This window comes from Silurus meridionalis, chromosome 5 (genome assembly GCF_014805685.1).
Source record: "Silurus meridionalis isolate SWU-2019-XX chromosome 5, ASM1480568v1, whole genome shotgun sequence".
NCBI lineage: Eukaryota > Metazoa > Chordata > Actinopteri > Siluriformes > Siluridae > Silurus > Silurus meridionalis.
In genome coordinates this window covers 2,497,199-2,519,391 of record NC_060888.1, presented here as the reverse complement: position 1 = coordinate 2,519,391, position 22,193 = coordinate 2,497,199, and the positions used below count along the sequence as shown (strand labels likewise).

General features: G+C 39.3%; 1 protein-coding gene across 2 annotated transcripts in view; it reads left to right on the top strand.

Moving 5' to 3' along the window:
• The window catches only part of pcdh18b (protocadherin 18b), a 6,460-nt gene extending 2,098 nt beyond the window's left edge, over positions 1–4,362 (top strand). Inside the window, exons 1-4 of one of the 2 annotated variants that reach the window (XM_046850352.1) lie at positions 1–822; positions 1,273–1,328; positions 1,704–1,864; positions 3,078–4,362. The exon at positions 1–822 is cut by the window's left edge and continues 2,098 nt beyond it. In XM_046850352.1, coding sequence (XP_046706308.1) covers positions 1–822; positions 1,273–1,328; positions 1,704–1,864; positions 3,078–3,808 — 1,770 coding nt within the window. In that variant the 3' untranslated portion in view covers positions 3,809–4,362. Of the gene's footprint in view, positions 823–1,239; positions 1,329–1,703; positions 1,865–3,077 lie in introns of both variants that reach the window. The other variant, XM_046850351.1, reaches the window with a different exon arrangement.
• Positions 4,363–22,193: the final 17,831 nt, after the last annotated feature.

Here is a 22,193-nt window from a genome sequence, read left to right as displayed (position 1 = left end):
GGAAGTGGAACATCACTAAGTGCCAATGCCACTGTAATCTTGACTGTTCTAGATGAAAATGACAACGCGCCAATTATTCTGGCACCAGCCCTCAGCAACCACACAGCTGATGTGCCACTCTGGAGGCAGGCCGAACCTGGACACTTGGTGACAGTCATCAAGACGAGCGATCGGGATGCTGGTGCCAACGGAGAAGTGACATGCTCCATTGTGGGTGGAAATGAAGAAGGGTTGTTCTTAATGGAACCAAGAAGGTGTGAGCTCAGGACCAACGGAAGTGTGGATTTGATGGGACGTGACAGTATTGACCTGGCTGTGTTGGTTCAGGACCGCGGCGCCTCGACACGCCTTTCTACTCGTGCAGTTCTTCATGTCCTGTTACGTGACCACCCTGAGAGTCAATTCATACCTTCGGATTCTGGCAGCCAGTCCTCACTTGACCTCTCCATGATCATCATCATCTCCCTGGGTGCTATCTGTGGTGTCCTTCTGCTCGTCATGGTATTGTTTGCCACACGCTGCTCTCGAGACCAGAAGGACCCACGACACTCGTACAACTGCCGTGTGGCAGAGTCCACCTACCAGAACCACCCGAAGAAACCGGCCAGGCAGATCCACAAGGGGGATATCACGCTGGTGCCCACTGTGAATGGAACACTGCCTGTAAGGGCACATCCACGCTCACCTTCAGGCTCTCCGGCTCCCGACAGCAGGCACAGCCACCACAGCCGCCAATCACTTAACAGCCTGGTAACCATCTCCTCCAATCACGTGCCAGAGAATTTTGCTTTGGAGCTTGCTCATGCCACACCACCTGTGGAGGTAAGAACTTTGGATGTTTATGTTGTGTGTCTTTGTGTGTAATAAATAACTACAAAAATAACCAACCACACATAATACTAATGTATTTCTGACTTATGTTCTAAAAAAAATGTGAAATTAACAATTTATGTACTTTGCTTTTGAACTGTTATATGTTTTGAAACCTTATCATTTTCGTTGCAATGATTATACCATCATACACTTTTTTTTTTAAGTATGTGCAAAGAGAATTTTCCTTTCGTCCCATCCATTAACCCATCCATAATGCATGATCCCTCGTTCCCATACCATAAACCCCCCTGCTGTGTGTTGCATTGCTGTCTGGTCCACCATTACTCATTTTTTTCGTTTCCATGTCTGTTTTTTTTTTTTATTTGCCCTTCCCCCTTTTGTTCTGTTTTTCCTGTTCGGCTATAGCAAGTTTCACAGCTTCTGTCCATACTTCATCAGGGCCAGTACCAACCCAGACCGAGTTTCCGTGGCAACAAATACACTCGGAGCTACAGGTAACCAATCGTCTTTCAGCCCGTCATAATTAGAAAGTCTCCCCAGGTTCAGGCTGGGTATTAGAGAGCTCAGAGAACCTGGGGATGTCAAAGTGTTCAACTATAAACTCCGGCCTCCATCTTGTTTAAAAGAAAACAAAAACAAACAAAAAAAAGAACAAATAAAAACCAAAAGCACAATTTTGTTTGCATATGCACTCATCTGCTTTATTGTTTTGTCTAATGGAGACTGAAAAGTGTTACATAAAAGTCCATAGCCTTGCATTGCATTACATAATTAGTTTTTCTGTAATAATGACTCGCATGCGTCATTCGCTTGAACCAGATCCTTACAGAGCAAGCAATCAGCACGAATCCAACTTTTTTCATACTCAGGTACGCGCTGAACGAGATGGACAAGTTTAGTCTGAAGGACAGTGGCCGAGGAGACAGTGAAGCTGGAGACAGCGATTGTGAAATGGGACGAGAGTCTCCATTGCTGGGAGAGGGATTTGGGGAGGTCTTCACTCCTGATGGACAGCACCGTCCACACCCAGGTAAACAAGATGGTTTTCCACCATTTTGAAGATCTGTCCCATTTTTTATTTGAAGCCATTTAATAGCAAAAGCAATATTTTTCATTCCACATGGCATTAAAGACAGATATGTCCTCAAAAATTGGTCTTGTGAAGTTGAGCATAGTTTTGATCTGCTGCTCATGTTACCCAAAAGCTGTACACACTCAGAGGAGATCCCTACTGCCTTATTTCATAGAGATGATTTACACAGAGGGCCCAGATTGGCTAGCTCTGATTTACAGTACAGAGTAGGTCTCTCCGTTCCACCCCTCCCCTCTCTACCATCATGGTCAATTACACGGGTGGTCATTGGGATTCAAACTTTGCTCTTTAAATTATAATACAGAAACATCTTCTGATGGTTTTGAGTCTTTCATTGATAACAGGGTTTTTCCATGCAAAACAGGTACCTGGTTCAGGACGTAGCCTCATTAGCAGGTTACATCGAGTTCCAGAATGAGTTTTACACCTTTAAAACCAAGCCCCCACACACACACACAAATCTACCTAGTTTAATCTTTGCTTCTCTCCTTTCATGTGAGCGGGCCCCAAATCAATGCCTCGCCGAGGTTTCGCAAATGCACCAGATTTTGTTTTTATTAGCTCTAAGATGTATTATAAATGGCCCTTTCAAAGCTAATGGGCCCATAATGAAGTCCCTGGGACGTGACGGAGCAACAGCGTGCATGTTTAATGAAGGTTATAATTTGGCGTATTTGATTTGAATTATATATTCTTTAGAAGGGATGGTGAGGAAAGTGAGCAAGATAGAGATGGGAGAGAGAGAGAGAGAGAGAGAGAGAGAGAGAGAGATAGAGAGGAAGAGAGAGACGCTTGGAACGGGAGAGCTTTTATTCCATTGTTCGGCTGTAAACAGACTTATTTGAATGGTTAAGAGGCGGCTGAATTAATTTGGTGTTCCAGGTTTTTACGCATTTTGTGCTAGTAAGTGCACTCAGAGAATTAAATGGAGTTCAGAGGCGGTGGGGAAAACACGGCGCATTAGCTATTATCTGAATCATTTCATCTCGCAAAAAAAAAGAAAAAGAAAAAGAAAAGACTAGCCTGACACAAAGGCGACCATGTTCAGAAGCGACGTACTTTTCATCAAAGGACTCTTCATCAGTTTAACAAAGCAGTTAACAAAACAAGCTAACGAGAATTGTTTGTTGTTTGTTTTTTTCCTTTTTAGCGATGAGGCTGTGCACGGAAGAGTGTCGCGTCCTGGGCCATTCCGATCAGTGCTGGATGCCCCCACTGTCCTCACAGGCCACAGCCGATTACCGGAGCAACCTTTACATTCCTGGTGAGGATCCTCAGCAGGCTCCTGCCCCTGAAGCCACCCAATCAGGAGAGTCCACCCTGAGGAAGAAAAGCTTCTCAACTTTCGGTAAAGAGAGCGAGGAAGAGGAAGGACAAGAAGCCGAAGCAGAGAAAGGAGAAGACATTTGCGGGACCACGTCGCTGCTTTCGGAGATGAACAGCGTTTTCCAAAGGCTCCTTCCCACATCACTGGATGCCTATACTGAGACTAATGAGACTGAGCGAGTGCCTGTGGGGGCGGGGTCACTTGAAAGGAGAAAGGGGCACCTGCCAGGTAAAGCGAACGCCGCCTCGGCGTTTCAGCACGGCGTGGCAGCCTGGGCCGCCAACACACATTTCCAGAACCCGGGTCATGGCCACGCGCCCGCCAGTCACATGGCTACCTCAGTGGCGGCTCCACCTCTCGCCGCTCCTCTATCCATGTCAGCTTCCTGTTCAAAATGGCTGCCAGCGATGGAGGAGATTCCGGAGAATCACGAAGAGGACGAGCTGGAGTCGGTGCTCCATGGTAAGCGTTGCGAGAGCCGCAGCGAGATCATGGATGCCAGCGAGCTTGTCGCAGAGATTAACAAACTTCTCCAGGATGTGCGACAAAGTTAGAAACAGATACTGTTAAACAAATTAAACACGCAATGCGCGTAAGTGGTATTTTAAAGCAAACAAACAAAAAAAAAATAAGCATAATCAGAAACCTGCAATTGTCCTTAAAATTGCATTTCTGACGTCACGTGTTTTGTGAATGCTAAATATCCAAATGATGTATGGATTTCCTTGTTTTTTTTCGTTTTTTTTTTGGGACACAGTGTACACAATGTGCGTGTATTTATCTTTGTATTTTAAAAATACAGTTTGTAGTCTTTATATTTATAAAAAAAAAAAAAACGCCATGTACATAAACCTATCAATTAGATTTTTATTTTTATATTTTGAACGCATGTTGAGAAAATAATCAAGGCTGACATGCCAATGTAAATAGTCCTATTTATGAAAAAAACACACATTTTTATGTTATTGTTACATATATAATATAATTATAATGAGATTATTGTGTTATGGGGAGGGAAGCATGTCGGGGTTTCGTATTTATAATGGTTTATTCTTGATGTATTGTGTCAAGCTCGGTTTATGTTTAAATAAAAACAAAGTGGACCTGTTATGGTGTATTAATGTCCTCATCATGGATGATTTGCATGTGTGTGTGTGTGTGTGTGTGCACATATAGTTATAAGCTAGTCTGGTATACTAAACACACAAACAGCAATTTATATATATATATATATATATATATATATATATATATATATATATATATATATATATATATGTACATGTATATGATATATTTGGAAATGGTATGTCCCCTGCTGCATTTACAGCCATCTCTTATCTTCACCTTCTCTCTTATCGCCCCCTTCTGGCCATTATTGAGAAGTGACTCATAAAGAGAGAAAAAAAAATACCTCACGCAAATCATGGAAACTGAAAAAGAAAGAAAAGTGTAATGAGAGATCAATAGAGACCAGAGAAACATATTTCTATATGTACAAGAAAAAAATGTGATATTTTAGATTCTTTTCTTTATAGAACAGCGTTGATTTCACATCTACATTGTGTTAGATCTGAGTCCCCTAGAGGCCAAAGCACGCAATAACACTGTTTAAAAAAAAAACGTTTTTCTCCCCCCACAGAGCCTCCAGCTAGCATTACAGTTATGATCCAGTTTTTTAGTTTTAAGCATATGAATTCATGCTCACATTATGTTTCTCATCTTTAATGATCTGAGCACAGCTACACAGTAAAACCACAGTTATTGAGCTAAACTAGAGCTGACGTCATGTCAGTAATGAGATCTGAACTCAAATTAAAATTATGGATGACAAAAGAGGTCAAAACCCTCAGGAGCCCAATTCAGAAAAAAATAGGAAATGACTATAAGTGAAATGTGCAAAAGATGAATGTGTGTATGCTGCTCTATCGCTCATCTTGTAACGAGAATAGTAAAGACTAATGCATTTAATGAAACAGGTTAATAACTGTACATCACTGTATATCTGTATATCACTTACGTTATACTGTTTCCTGCTGTGTTTTTACACATAGAGCAACAATTTTTTAGCTGCATAGCATTATCATTTATAGTATGTTGTTTATTATAATGTGTGTAACAACAAAACAGTTCCTCCCTCCTGTAACTGGTCCAGTTGGATTGTAGTTAAACAGCACTTATTGATTTGGTTTCCTTTAAGTGAGGTGATGTCATAAAGGTTTTCTGTGATTGTACTGAGGTCAGTAAGGAGAATCTCCAGTGCTGCTAAAAAGGCTCATTTAAAAGATATATATTATAAGGATATAGATGTCGTATGTATCACGGCTACCATTAGCTAAGGAGTTATTGGTTTTGAGAGTTTAATAAATCGTCCACAATGGTGTGCATTTAATTGTGTAATAAATGCATTTAGGGTGATATTTATACATGTCAGAAATGTCTCCATATTTGTGGACTGCTCAGAGATTATGTTCTTACTCATCCAGTGACGGTAGCTGAAGCAGAGAGCAGCTTATCAAATGTTGGGTCATGGCGTGGTTTAACCAGCGTGTTATTAAAGCTAGAACTGCCATTGGCGCTTCGTCGTATCTACTTATCACAAACATACAGTTCAGCCTCAGTTCAACAGCAAGCAGAACATTTTGATAGGAATTAATGATGGAAGAATCTCCAGACTTGAACTTTCCACAACACCTGTGGCCTCATTTACATGATTCTTCTGAAGTAGTTGAAAAGGTTCTGGGCTCATGATAATTTATTAGAAATCAATCAGTGTTTGAGTCATTAATGTCATTCTATTAATAGATCAGTGTGCTGAGAGTCACATTCGAGTCTTTTCACATAAACTGAGTTGATTAAGCAAAGAGTCTTGTGATGAAAATGATAATAGGAACATTAAAGTTATAATAAATCACTACTTTGATACTTAATTACATTTGAAAGAGGAGACTTTTGTACTTTTACTCAAGTGAAAGGTTAAATGAACACTTTTTACTTTTACTGGAGTCACATTTTACTTTTACTCAACTACATGCCTTATGTAATTCATCCACCACTGCCCTGTGAACAAAGCCACCTCCATGAAGACATGCTTTATATGGGTTGGAGTGGAAGATCTCCTGCTATAGAGCTCTATAACTCTATTGAACACCTTTGGGATGAAGTCTTACTGCGCCCCAGGCCTCGTCACCTTCTCACCTACAGTACATCAGCACCTGACTCTACTTTACTAATACCATTGTGCCTGAAAGAATCTCCATAAAATCTAGTGAAAGTCAAGTTTATTTCTATTGCGCTTCTCACAACAGACATTGTCTCAAAGCAGCTTTACAGAAATCAACAGTCAAGGTGAACGGTGTGCATTTATCCCTGATGTGCAAGCCATGAAACATCTTCCCAGATGAGTGGAGGTTAATTTAACAGCAAATAGGGACTAAATGTGGGATTGGTAAGGACATATGAAGGTGCCCACAAACTTTTGTCTATTAGTGTAATGTTATAAATGGTTTTCTTTTCTTCTTCTTCTTCTTTTTTTTTGGTTGATAGTTTGCATTTTTGTCTCATGCACTTCTGGTGGGTTTTTATACCAACTTTTAAACAAAAAATATTAATAAGAAATTCCAGGTATTAACACTGTTTGTTTAAAAATAAATAAATAAATAAATAAAATAAAATAAAATAAAAAACCCAGAAAAAAAAACCCAGATTTCACTCTATTTTCACTCTAAGTTCTGCACTCCTCCCTTTTTCTCTACAAACATAGAAAATATTTTCTGGCTGAAATGGAAGCAGCTAAAGAATGTTGGACATTTTATTAAAATTTCTTTCCCTCTTAAAGTCTGAATGTGTGTATTTTTTATGTCATAATGCCCGATCAGTGTGCTGATTCCTTTCCAGATAGCTGTTCCAGAGGGGCAAAACAAAAATCAATGAACAATGAAAGAAAAAAAAAGATACAAAAGTCAAAAACATGCCTGATTATGAAAATAAACGTATTTATTATTTTTTTCATGAGAACATTTTGATTTTCAGAATGTAGCCTTGACTTGGACCTTCGAATTGAAAGAGGGAAAAAACACTCACCCACACACGTGCCTGCGCACACACACACACACACACACACACACACACACACACACACACATATGCTTGTTACTTGTGTGCAGCAATGTCTCTTTCTTAAGAATATTACCTGGTAAACATCCACATTGAGTAGTATGTCCATCATGTAAAAATACCATTAACAAACACACACACACACACACACACACACACACACACACACACACACGTCCTATTTACGTCCTACAGTTAAGCATGGTGGTGGTAACATCATGGTCTGGGGCTGCATGAGTGCTGCTGGTACTGGGGAGCTGCGGTTCATTGAGGTAAACATGAATTTCAGCATGTAGTGTGACATTCCGAAGCAGAACATGATGTTCTTCGTTCAGAAACAGGGCTGAACAGCAGTTTTCCAACATCATAAATTAACGACTCTAAAATATATCCAAGTTTTATTTCTATAGTTTTGTCTCTTGAGAAGATACTAAAATGGTTGCTGAAATGTGGGGGTGTACTTACTTTTCAGAGATACTGTATATATATATATATATATATATATATATATATATATATATATATATATATATATATATATATATATACAGAAAGAGAGAGAGAGAGAGAGAGAGAGGCAAGTGACAGAGAGGGAGAGAGAAAGAAAGAGTGAGGATAGAAACAGAGAGAGAGAAAGTGAAAGAGGGAGAGAGAGAGAGAGAGAGAGAGAGAGAGAGACGCTGGTGAAGCTCCACCCCTCCCTGTTTTTGTGTTTTGTTTGGCCTTTTTATGTTTCTTTAGAATTGTTCTCTTCTTGCTTGCTGTATTTATTTATTTATTTATTTATTTATTTATTTATTTATTTATGTAGGTATTTATGTTTATTTATTATTTGTTTGATCTTTTTGTTCTTTAATTTCTTTAATTCGTTACGCAGGCTTGAAGAACCTTGTTTGCACTTGGATGCCATAGAGCACATGAAAATTACACACAAACCAGCTGTTTGGAAAAAAAACACACACACACACACACACACACACACACACACACACACACACACACACACACACACTGGCTAACAGCTGGACTGTGCTGAGACATATGTTCCCTGATAAAGAATAACAGAAAAGCCACATGTACATCTGAACTCTGTGTGTGTGTGTGTGTGTGTGTGTGTGTGTGTGTGTGTGTGTGTTTTGTTCACACAGTATTTTAACATGATGGACATAATCGAACATGTGCGATTGTGTATTGGTTTATAGGAGTGAAAAAAAAACTTTTGTCCTTTATTTGAATTTTCAATATATCTATTTTTTTTCTTTTCTTTTTTTGCATTGTTTTCTTACCCATTTCCCCATTCATTCATTCATTCATTCATTCATTCATTCATTCACTCACTCATTCATTCGTTCATTCATTCATTCGTTTGTTCGTTCATTCATTCATTTATTTATTCACTTTTGGTTGTGAATTTATTTATTTATTTATTTATTTATTTATTTATTTATTTATTTAGTTGTTCTTTCATTCGTGTATTTATGTAATTATTCATTGGTTAATTTTTTCCAATCATTTATTAATTAATTCATTCATTTATTTACTTTCTTTAGGTTTTTATGTAATGTTTTTTTTTTGCCCTTATTATTTCTTGTTTTTTTTTTTTCTTACACAAAAGCACCTGTAAAGATCTCAAATAAACAACAGATAAAAAATGAATTAATGAAAACAAACAAAAAAATGAACTAAAATATTCTACTTATATTCAACTCTCAAAACACACACACACACACACACACACACACACACACACACACACACACACACACACACACACACCTCATACCAGAAAACAAATGAATCAGGTGTCGTTCAGATGGTCGAGTCAGAAAGTCGACAATAATTACACCCATTAAGCGACCTCGACAAGCCAGTGTGTGACATGAGCATGATTACGATTGTGTGTATGATTTTGTGTGTGTGTGTGTGTGTGTGTGTGTGTGTGTGTGTGTTGTGTGTGTGTGTGTGTGTGTGTGAGAGACTGGTAATCATGCCTCTATTCTCTCAATGTCGCTGCTGCTTAGGACATTGTGAAAGACGTTAATGTTGTTTGCTAATTGCTAAAATGAGCTTTAGGCTAAATATGCGCCTTTGCGATTAGAAACGTCGCACGATGTCAAACGTGTACTAATCGCCCTCACGTCTAACCACGATATCTCTGCTCTCTCGGGTGTGGAGATCGAGAGGATTTCCGGACGTTCCGAGGTCACCCCTGAGGCTCGGAAGCTGCGGTTCGCTCCTGCTGAAGGACCATTGGTGTGATTGATACCAGCATTAGTGGCGAGTGTGCTGATGGGAGCAGCTGGTCACACTGATAGCAGGAAATGAAAAGTGACAGTGATGATGAGAGTGAGGGAAAATTAAACGCAGTAATAACACACTAATCATAACGTGATGTCCTGGCGAACACTTCCCCAGGTGGGAACCATCCGTGATTCAGGGATTCTTGAATCTGATTGGTTGTAAAGGCGTGCTTTAGTTTTGTAGAACAATATTATATTAATTATTGTTACCATAGAAATGCCTGTTGCCTTCTGAGATACTTGAACATCATTGGAGCCCAAAAAATAGAATATATACTGTACATGTGTGTGTGTGTGTGTGTGTGTGTGTGTGTGTTAATGGACATTCCATGTAACGTTATAGAATAATACGTCGGACAGTAACAGTGTTGTTCACTAGGTGCAAACCATTAATCAAAAATTGAAAGGCGAGATTAGACTTTGCCAAAAATCCTCTAAAGAAGCCGACCCAGATGAAACCAAGATCAACCTGTACCAGAATTATGGGAAAAAGAAAGTATGGAGAAGGTCTCATGATCGAAAGAACACCACATCCTCTGTAAAACATGGTGGAGGCAGTGTGATGGCATGGGCATGCATGGCTTCCAATGGCACTGGGTCCCTAGTGCTTGTTGATGATGTGACAGAAGACAGAAGAAGTCGGATGAATTCTAAAGTGTGTAGAGATACAGTGCTTTCTGCTCAGATTCAGCCAAATGTTGCAAAGTTGTTAGACGGCGCTTCACAGTACAGATGGACAATGACCCAAAACATATCGCTGAAGCAACCCAGGAGTTTTTTAGGCAAAGAAGTGGAATATTCTGCAATGGCCAAGTCGATCACCAGATCTCAACCTAATCGAGCATGCTTTTTACTTGCACAAGACAAAACTTAAGGCAGAAAGAAACACACACAAGCAACAACTGAAGACAGCTGCAGTAAAGACCTGGCAAAAACATCATGAAGGAGAAAACCCAGCATTTGGTGATGACTATGGGTTTAAAAAAAAAATTTACATTTTATTTACAGCAATGTTAATTTGTCCAATTACTTTCAGCCCCTGAGACGAGGTAACTGTGTTAAAGTGTTGCCATTCTAAATGTTTTATAGGATATTTTTGTTCAACCCTCTGATTAAACCTGAACTTCTGCCCTCAGGTGCATCTCAGGTGTTTTCATTTCACATACGATGTGGAGGCAAATAGAGAGAGAGAGAGAGAGAGAGAGAGAGAGAGAGAGAGAGAGAGAGACAGAGAGAGACAGAGAGAGAGAGAGAGAGAGAGAGTGTGAGAGAGGGAGAAAGAGAGGAGGAGAGAATGAATGAAGGATTGAGACAAACAGAGACAGAAAGAAAGTGAGAGAGAGAGACACACACAAAGAGTGTGTGTGTGAGAGAGAGGGAGAGAGAGAGAGAGAGCGAGAGAGAGAGAGAGAGAAAGAGACAAGAGAAAGAATGAAGGATTAAGACAAACAGAAACAGAAAGAAAGTGTGTGAGAGAGAGAGAGAGAGAGAGATACTGGTGGAGAAGTGAGGAGGAACCATTTTGTGTCTCTAACATTAGAGACAACAGGAACTAACTTGTCTCACTGACGTGGCACAGCATTAAATTAGTGAAATGTGCTTTTATCACTCTATTCTCTATAAAAGAAATTCAACACCGCTTTCTGACCAATCAGATTCAAGAAAACCAAATAATGCAACCCTTACATGCTTGGAGTGTTTATGAGCTCGAATGGTTTCTCCACCACCAGATGGCAGTATTTCCACACATGTATCATCTTCCTTGTACTTTCCATTCCGTTCGTATACGCATAAAATCAGCTCCCCTGTCGGCTTAGCTATTCATGAGCAGACGGACTAAAAGCATGTAGGGCGGCTGAGGAAGAGAAAAAAGGAGAAAAAGAAGCGCTGGAAAATGTTCTCGGTGCTGTGAAAGCTGAATGGTTTAATCCCAGCCGCCATCGTCTGAATGCCAAAAATCAGGGTTCGGCATGAACCGGATGAAAATCTGTAAATTAATGCACTCTTTAAATCGACGCGTCGCTTTATACATTTATTCCTATAAATGTATAAATCTCGCTATTTAGGTGCAGAGATGAGACTCTAATTAGAGAGAGAGAGAGAGAGAGAGAGAGAGAGAGGATAAGATGCTAATGCAGGTTTCGATCAGGTTTGAGCAACTTCCAAATAAAGGTGCCTAAAAATGAGCGAAAGAATAAACAAGTCTGTTTATATTTTCATGCGTGTTTCCACACAGGTCCTTTCCCGGATGCTGGTTGCCAAGGCGGTGTCTCCATGGCTGCAATGTTGTACACTGAGCTCCACCACCAGCAAAATTCAGAGACTCTGAGAGACTGGTTCAAGAGTTTAATCTCACACACGGTGCTAAACTAATCATCTGATAGAGACCATTTCATAGTTTCTAGACTCTGTGGGACGTAAACACACTCATACTTCGATATCAATCCTGTTTATACCACTGCAACAAAGAATTCTTGATACTGATTGGTCACAAAGTGTTAATTGTGTTTCTAGAATAACAGTCGCGTATTGTTTATATTAATACGCGAGTGTGAAGCTTGTGTCAAGTACAAGGGGTTCCACGTGTCAGTGTTGGATTTAATTGGGATCTCATGAAAAATCAAAGCAGCTAAATGAAATTTTAGAATCCTAGGATCAACAGTTTAGTTTGCTAATAAAAAATTGCTTCTCATTAGCACGTCAGTACTTCAGAGTGCAGAAATCCCCTGTTTACATCTAAAAACCATCCGCGATAAAAACGAAAAAACGGGATAAACGGACATCTTCCAAAAATGCTATTTTATGTCATACAGTACTGTACCGTATTAATATTTTACTTCAATTTATAATGAATAATGATATATTTCAACATAAAACTCCATAGAAACAATTCCCTATAAGTTTTTTGGTCTATCGTGCTATCGTGAAAAACTGGGAATATCAGACAAACTAATTAGTTACGTGGCAAATTCCCTGATAAAAAGGGGCATGATTTCCCCCCCACAACAACAACCCCCCCCCCGGGAATTTACATTTATGGCATTTTACAGATGGCCTTAAACTAAGCTACTTAGTTCAACCTAGTATCATGGAGCTTAGCTCATAGCCAGTAAAAATCTAGAGACTATCTAGTAAAACAAATCAAAAACTTTTATAAAGACTACCTAGTAAAATAAAAATAAGACTAACTAGTGGTTATAAGTTCAAATCCCAGCTACACCAAGCTGCCACTCCTGGACCCCTGAGCAAGGCCCTTAACCCCATATCTGCTGGGATGTAAGTCGCTCTGGATAAGGGCTCCCAAATGCCATAAATGTAAATATAGAGGGCAGTTAATGGACTAACAAAAAGACTAGCTAGTGGAATTTACATTTGCATTTATGTCCTGGGATAGACACCCATAAACAAAGCGACTTAGCCGAATTTAGTCTCATGTAGACTAGCTGATGGAAATAGTCAGGCTAGCTAGAGAAAAAAGACTAGCTTATTGGACTAACAGAGACTAGCTATTGGAATTTACATTCATGGCATTTGGCAGATGTCCTTAAACAAGACTTACACAGGCTAGCTAGTGAAAATAGAGGCTACTAGCTAGTGGAATATAAGAGACTAGCTATTAAATAAAAAAAAATAAAATAAAAAATAACAATAGTAATAAAAAAGACCAGTCAGTGAATTAATAGAAGATGGTCAATGGACAAAGACTAGCTAGTGGAAAGACAGGGATGTAATTAGCATTAAACAGGCTAGCTATTTTAAGTGCAATGATCCTTTTTTTCAAATTAATTAGCAAGGCTGAACTAGAAGCGGTTTTCAGGCCCATGTGCCACTCATTGGACATTGAGTTGAGTTTATTTTCTTCAAGTCTGCTGGAAATCTTTTGCTTTGTTTCAAATTGACTCCATTTCAAACTGCTAGCGTTATTAACATTCGTTCTATTTTTATATCTTTACTAATGAATTGCTCATGGATTGATATTTGAATACGTCTCTTCCTTCACCCTACTTATGTCCGGGTCGGAGGGTCAGAGGTCACAGGGCAGGCCAGCAGCATGTCGATGTTGGGGTCACGTGTTTGATTAGCTTTTTCTCTTCCGCCTCTGTGATTTTAAAGGATTTGATATTCCACAGGCTGCCGTGACCGGGTCAGACTCAGCTGGTCGATGTCATTCTGCTCTCTGTGTGTGTGTGTGTGTGTGTACAAGTGTTTAAGCAGGAGCTTGGACACTGGACAAAAGTCCCTCACATGACCCTGTACCTGTAGAGCGATCACACAGTCTCTGACTCCACACACTGCTCCTGTCCTCTGTCATGTTTTAGATATTTAAGCAGTTTCTAACCCAGGGAAATTACAGAGGCTAGCTAGGTAGCTAATAAACAAATGTATGTTTTGTTTATGATAACAGATGATTTGAAACTTCGGTCCTCTATTTAGCTCAGTATTCATTTATTTATTATTTTCATTAAAAAGCAGCCAAATAGAGGTTTGTTAAATAGCATAGACCCAAAAATGCTTCCTAGAGTCTGATTAATGTGTATGTACCCACCAGAAACAGTGAAAAATGTGTTTCCGAAGAGGAAATCCATTCAATTATAGCATTTCGAAGACACTCTTATGCAGAGCGAATCACAGAAGTGCTTTGTTGTCTCCAAAAGCATATCATTATGCTAGGTCAATAGGTCACGCACTAAGAATACCATTGAACTAAGACTCTGTTAGAGAGAAACTACAGCAAGAAAACACAAGTCAAGGGGTTTTTCTTCTCCTGAAGGCAAGATGCCATGCAGGAAATAAAGTACAAAACAACAACAAACGAAAAAAAAAACAATCCAAAGTCCGACAGTAGAATATAGTCTGAAGCCTACACACATGCACAAAAACAAACCTTATCAGGTCTTCTTGGACTTTTTCATAAACTTTCCCACTTTTTGGTTTGGGATTTCTTGTCATTTTTTACCTAAAACAGCTGCTGGGTTCCATGAGTTTGATGAGGATTTAATAACGAAAATGTGCAAACATCATAAGTAATTAGCATTAGAAGTAATCATCATCATCATCATCATCATCATCATCATCATCATCATATCCACCAATCAGAATCAAGAATTCAGCGGTACTGTGGTATAAAATGCATCATACCATGGGAAGTCTGAATACCTTATTGTGATTGAAGTTCAGTTATGAATCCTGGATTGTGATTGGCTGAAAGTTAGGTGGAAATACTCGATTGTGATTGGCTGGAGGTTTGGGAATGAATATCGAATTATGATTGGCTAAAAGTTAAGCTTGAACTGGATTGTGTTTGGCTGTAAGTTAGTCGTGAATACTTGATTGTGATTGGCTGGAAGTTGAGATGTAAATACTGGATTGTAATTAGCTGGAAATTCAGGCATGAATACTGGATTGTGATTGGCTGGAAGTTCATGCATGAATAATGGATTGTGAACACCAGCTTATTAGTACACGCACATGTAATTCTCTTTCTCTTTCTCTGTGTCACACACACACACACACACACACACACACACACACACACACATTTCTGGCACTACATTATCACTGTGTACAACTTGGAGCAGCAGAATCCTATAAAATAAGAAAAATGAAGCGTTATTTTGATCCACTCGGTCGGTTTTGCTCTGCAAACATCAATGCCTGCTTGTAAATGCTGGGAAGTGACCATGGTATAAGGTAATAATCCACAGCTCAGTGCGAGGCTTTAAAACATTTTAATGCACTCTGCTTTGCATCAGATGCTTATTCGCCATTAAAATCGTGTATTTCTCACCCATCCATGGATTATCCCTTAATTATATTCCTCGTAAAGGTTATACCATGTATGTTTGTCATTCGGCATCAATTAAAAAAAAAAAGAAAAGTCTAGCAAGTAGACAGCACGATAGCTCAAACGTTCTCTGTTTACATCCACCATGGAGCTTCAGATGTGAAATTGTCACAGTTTGAAGAAAATGAATTGACGCTGGTGTGAATGATGTCGGTTGTAATATGAAAATTACAGTGTACCCCAGTCTGTGTCTGGAAATGTCGTCTAAAACATACATTAACTTCTCTCTATGGCGCTGGATGCAAAACAAGGCTGGAGCAGCGTGTGGGTGTTTGAGCCATTACACACGGCAGATTCGTTTCTTGCTCTCGCACGGTTCCTCACATCGAGCTCCTGCTGTCTGCGGAGAAGGAAGCTGGAGCGGCGGCTGCACCGAAGATCTTAAAGACGTTAAGATGATTTTCAAGGCGAATGCAGAACAACAGCGAGGGCGTGCTTGAGTTTCGAGAGAACCTCCACAGAGCTGAGAGGAACCCGGGGTTATTTCCAGTGCGTTGTTTTATTGAGGGGGAAAAAAAACGTGTTGTAAAAGAGAGCCCTTTTTTTAAACATGGCCCTGTTTTGTTTTTTCACACGGCTTCTCAGAAATCCCACGGCCTAAGGACGCGCTCTGAAGGTCTGCTTGTTGAAAATGTTAAAGGATGCTGTCAGACGGATAAAAAAGAGAACTCAAATTGCCCTAATGCTTTCCAGCGAACGGCACTTTGGTAAACGGACCAAATGGTGAAGATTTCTGAAAACATGCCTCCAGCTTTCGGGGGTGGTTCTGTTTGCCAAGATTCACTACAAAGCTGAAGATTATTGAATTTTAAGGGACGTCTTTTTTCCCCCCGTTCATTGTGTTTGTTTTGCAAGTCTGAATCATATTAGCGACTGCTGATATAAGCGATAAAACTCCTGGGGGTGTGCTACTGAATGATTACTGATTCCAGGCTGAAAATTATTTCCTGAGAACAGGACGTCCCAAAGTGTCAATAAAAGACAAAAACTCAAAATATCCAACACACTGCAAGTTCTACAGATTCACATTCCTTCAGCTTTACTTATCATCAGATGCACTGCTATTGGGACAAAAGTATTTGGACACCTGACTTAACCAGCCATGTGTGTTTTTTTTTTTTCCCAAACTGTTACCACAAAGTTGGAGGTTTGAGGATTTGGGTACAGTAACATAAAATCCAAAAATAATAAATAAATATAAAAAAAAAATTGAATAATTCTGAAATTGAAATTCAACAGACTCAACATCAAGGTGTCATTTATTTGTTAGATCAAAAAAATACTACACAAAAAATATCCTGTACAATCATACTCTAAACAGGGATAATTACGGACTTTCAATTTCCTAGAAACAGCTCACCTAGAAGCATCTAGAGATTTTTGGTTATGAACTAAGACAATGGACATGTGGAATGGGAAGTTCAAAAAGCACATACCAATCTAATGGTGTAGTGTCCACAAACTTTTGTCTATATAGTGTGGCTAAAGTTGTGCATTTGGGAGAGTATCGAGAATCAGTGAGTATTTGGTTAATTACACAAAAATGCTATTGAATATTCAGTGCCGGAAATCAAGCAAAGCATAAAAATTAAAAGAATAATTCAGCCACAGGCAAAATTCAAGAAACATTATTTGTACATACTAATTAGTTGGCAAGATTTCAAAATGAGTTCCTAGAATCCATATGCTTAAAATGGTACAAACCCCAGACCTGGAAGTCATTAGGTGAGTGTAAACAAAGAGTACTTTGGGACCTACTTTGGGGACCTCTGCTGGCATGGAGGTGTCATGACAGATGGCAAAATAGTAAAATGGTCTTTTCTGCTGGCTTAAACCTTGGCGACATTGTGGCCATCTAGAAGGCTTACAGTGGTGTGCATTGTTTCACATCCTTTGATTGGATGACCAGTCAGAACTTGCAATCCGCATCTCTAGCAAACTGTACAAGCTTAAATATATTTATGTGGATTTAATAGCCGTTTTTTTGTCCATTTCTCAACGTCCAACAGAGGAGAAGAAACTGATTTTGATTGCAGATATACTTACGAGGACATTTTCAAAAAAGTTGAGGAAATGTCGGCCAAAACAGTTCGACAGTTGTTAAACTTTGTTACGGACAATTGATACTTTTGCGTTTTCATTCCGGTAAAATTGTCACAAAAACACACAGTTTGCCTTAATTGAAAATTTCCAACGAAAACCCAAATGCACGGGAAAAAATGCAGGGAAAAACTAAGGTCATTTTCTAAAGTGAATATCGATGCTTCTGCTAGAGATGATGTATGCGGGAGGTACAGTTGTGGCTACAGTGAATGGAGACGTGTTGAATTGCTTTCACTGGGTTTCTTGCGTTAGCATGAACGCTAATTAAAAGTGAACACAGAATTCTCTCAAATACCTCTAGCCATAATTGAATCTTTATTGACTGAGAGAATTAGAAGGTAGCATTTGTGTCTAATCAGCCATCTTATCTGGATCTCCGAGAAGTTTTTATTCATGTCAAATAGTTATACAGTTAATGAGGGAGCTAGAAAACATAAGAGGAGGATAGAGAGAGACAAAGAGAGAGAGAGAGAGAGAGAGAGAGAGAGAGAGAGATAAAGAGAAAGAGAGAAAACCCACTCAGACAGAAGGAGACAGGAGAAGTGGAGCTAAAACGAGACTAAAGTGAGCCATCATGGGTCCCACCATCAATCCACAGCATTCGTTTTGACAGCTTTGAACACAAACACACACATACTCACACACACACACACACACACACACACACACACACACACACACACACACACACACACACAGGAGCATGTACAGTTTTAGCAGTTTATTTATTCATAGTTTTTAGCACACGGGATAAAGCTCCCTCGAGAGGCAGAATCTCATTTTCGAAGCTCTCCAGAATATCTGCATGCTGAATATGTGCCTTGCTGTTACCCAGAAACAGGTTCTGAACCCCTGGAGTCCTGCGTTTTAGTAACATGCTCAGGGACAGAGCGAAGCTTTAATATAATGCGATTTATATTCATGAAAGCAAATGCTTCATCTGGAGCGATTGTACTTTCCTAAGAAAAGCGTGTGTATTACTCATACGCTCTGCTAACCCAGTATATAAATAACAGTGTATATCAGATAAATATGGATCCGGTGAGTGGCACTCGGGGTTAAAGCCGAACGTGCACAGGGTGCGTGGCATGGATCAGATGCTAATTGCACCATCTGCTGTTAGCAACACAGAGTCCGGGGTGATACCAAAGGTCGAGTCTCAGGAGGACGAACAGGATACCCGGACTGGATTTCATTCCTTCATCGTGCAACAGGAGATTTTTTTTTTTTCAAGAAAATGAAATCCCCAAAAAGACTGAAGCATTTTTTTTACTTTTCTTGCACCGAATAAGATCCGATATCAAAGAATCAAATGTTTCCGGATGTTTACATTTACATTTATGGCATTTGGCAAATGCCCTTATTGAGAGTGATTTACGTTTATTCCTCATTCATACAACTGAGAACCTACTGGGTTAAATACTACAAATAATTTGATTCATTTTGATTTGTAGAGCATTTTTTACATTTTTAACTTCTGTTGTCTTAAAGCAGTTTCACAAAGATAAAGCGGTTATGAAGTTATATAAAACAATGTATAAGTTTAGTGCCTATAAGTTTTTTCCTTATAAATGTATATTTATACATAATGAGTGAGCCAGTGGCGACCGTGGCAAGGAAAAATTATTTGAGACTTTATGAGGAAGAAAACCTTGAGAGGAATCAGATTAAAAATGGAACCCATCCTCATCCTCAACACCGAATGTCATTACAGTTTCATCACTGTTGAGGTGCTGTCCAGTGCTAGGTGCTGAAATGCAGAACTGTTCATGCAAACTGTGGTCCTGAGCCCATTCTAGCAGACTGCTAATATTAGAGTCCAAATCCATCCTTAAAGATATTAAGTTGCTCAATAACTTCATGGAACTTCAAGGTGTGGAACTATCCCCAGCTGCACAGAGTGGTCTCCAATTGAAGAGAACATCCAGGGCAGATCCGAAGAGAAGAAAAGGACAGGAACACTAGTTACAGGAAAAGAGAAAAAAGATTGTTAAGCAGGTTAAAGTACCTTTTCAGGGCGGTATGGCAGTATGGTGTGGCTGTGATCTGAACTTTAGATCGAATGTTCAATGTCTTAACCATTAACCTCATGAAGGTGGTAACTTATGTTGGATGTCCAGCAGGCAAAAATTATTATTATTATTATTTTTTTCGTACTGACACTTACAAAAACATAAAAAGCAAGAAAATGAAAGATAGTACTGATTAGCATATGATTAGCTTTGTATTTTCTACTCCTCTTGAAATACCAGCAAATGATGGATTCTCTATCAGAGACCTCTATCAGGTAAATGTGCATTGATCACAAACACAAAATAGCAACTATTGTAATTGTTCTCTCTCCCAATCCATTGTATGTGGCTCCTATTGATAAAATGGCTGTCACCGTTTATTCTCACACGAAGATGATGAGATGACGATGGGATGACATAACAAAAATTGGCATTGACACTGATGACGCAGTTTGATGTTCGACTGCAGTAAATTCTGTGTGTCTGTCATTAAAAAAATCCTCTCATCTGCCCCAGAGGTCATGCTAATCTTCTTACATTGACATTTATTCAAATGTTTCTCATTTCCTGTCTCCTTCTTGCCTGCTTTTTACTTCCTTGCTGTGGAGGTTCTTCCATCTTGCTTACCCTTTCAATTGATCTACTCTTCATTTCCACCAGGTCAAGGTTTTCTTCTTTATCTTATAGCACCTTCTTGCTGTCTGTTTCCTTCCAGTACAAGGTTCTTCCATCTTTTCTCCCAAGCTGCATTTGACTTCTTTAGGACCTTCCTGTGTCATTCTTCTCTTTCATCTTATCTGCCTTGTACTTCCTCACAATAAAGGGATGATACGCTGTGGCGAACCCCTAATGGGAGAAGCTGAAAGAAGAAGAAGAAGAAGAAGAGGAAGAAGAAGAAGAAGAAGAAGAAGAAGAAGAAGAGGAAGACTTCCACACAATAAAGGTCTGTTTCCTGGACTTTCTACTTGGATTCAATTTTGTTCTCCTCCTTATTCCTTCTTTATTTATTATGTATATTTGATCCTTATTTCCGCTCGATGGAGGTTTCCTTCCTCCATATACTGTAGAACATTCCTGTCGTCTAGTTCCTTCTTGCTATGAAAGGCTATTTTCTCTTTCTTTCTTTCTTTCTTTCTTTCTTTCTTTCTTTCTTTCTTTCTTTCTTTCTTTCTTTCTTTCTTTCTTTCTTTCTTTCTTTCTTTCTTCATCCTTGTCATTTCCCTGCTCACTACTTCTTCTACTCTTCCTCCTTTCTTCCTACCTGCTCACTTCTTCTTCATTTCTTCCTTTATTCTGACTTCTTCTTCAATTCTTTCCTTCTTCTGCCTACCTACTCACGTCTTCCTTTTTTCTTTACCTGCTCACTTCTTCAATTCCTCCTTTCCTCCCACCTGTTCACATTTTTTTTCTGTTTTTCTTTTCTTCTTTCTACCTGCTAACTACTTCTTCCATTTTTCCTTTTTTCTTTACCTGCTCACTTAGTCTTTTCTTCTTCCTGTTTTTTTCTATCTGCTTACTTCCTCGTTTCTTCTTCCTTCCTTCCTTCCTTCCTTCCTTTCTTTCTTTCTTTCTTTCTTTCTTTCTTTCTTTCTTTCTTTCTTTCTTTCTTTCTTTCTTTCTTTCTCTCTTTTTTCTTTCTTTCTTTCTACCTGCTCACCACCTCCAAAACTGGTCCTTCATTCGGTTAGAGAAATTTTCTTCGGGGTCTCCATAAGGTCACAATTTCTAGCTAATTAAAGAACATCCTCGTAATGTTGCACTGTTCCAGATAACACGGAGAGAAAATTTAATTTGCTCTCCTCCCTCAGTGCAACTCCTCCTAGCACGCAGGAAAGAGCATTCAAATGAAGCGTGAGCAGAAAAAACGCTAGATGTGCTGCTTTTGTGAGCGTTCCCTCTCCACAAAGCCATATTTCTGCACGTATGGCAGCGTGAACATTGGAACAAATTAAAGCAGCTCTCTCAGTATAACAGCCATAACTCATCAGACGACATTACAGGCATTCGCTCAAATGCTTAGCAAGCAGGGAAGATGGAGAGAGAGAGAGAGAGAGAGAGAGAGAGAGAGAGAGGACTGAATGAGTGGAGAGAAAGAATAAGCAGAAAGAGGTTCATCTCCTAAAGGCAAACCTATTTAATATTAAAGTTCATTCATACGGTTTTATATGAGGCTTGTGAGACGGCACATTAATCTTGCATGCTTTCAGGAATATGAGGGATGAATTCGGCGGCCTCGCTCACGCTAAGTGTAACAGGGAATGCTCAGCCCACCGCAGGAGGCAGCCTGAAATCGAGCCGGTGAGAAGAAAGAAAGAGAGAGCGAGAGAGAACATTTCATTTTTATCTTTATCCACGACTCTTTGTAGCGAGCCACTTTGTCAACCGGATAAGCGTGATAAATGGAAACAAACACATGCTCACACTTAAAGCTAATGGATAAAGTACGACTTCTTAGGTTAAACATTAAAACTTACCACTTGGGTGTATTTTAAACGGTATTTTTCATTCTTAATGATGAGGATAATTCAGTATGAAAGGTCCATGCTAGGCAGCAAATACTTTA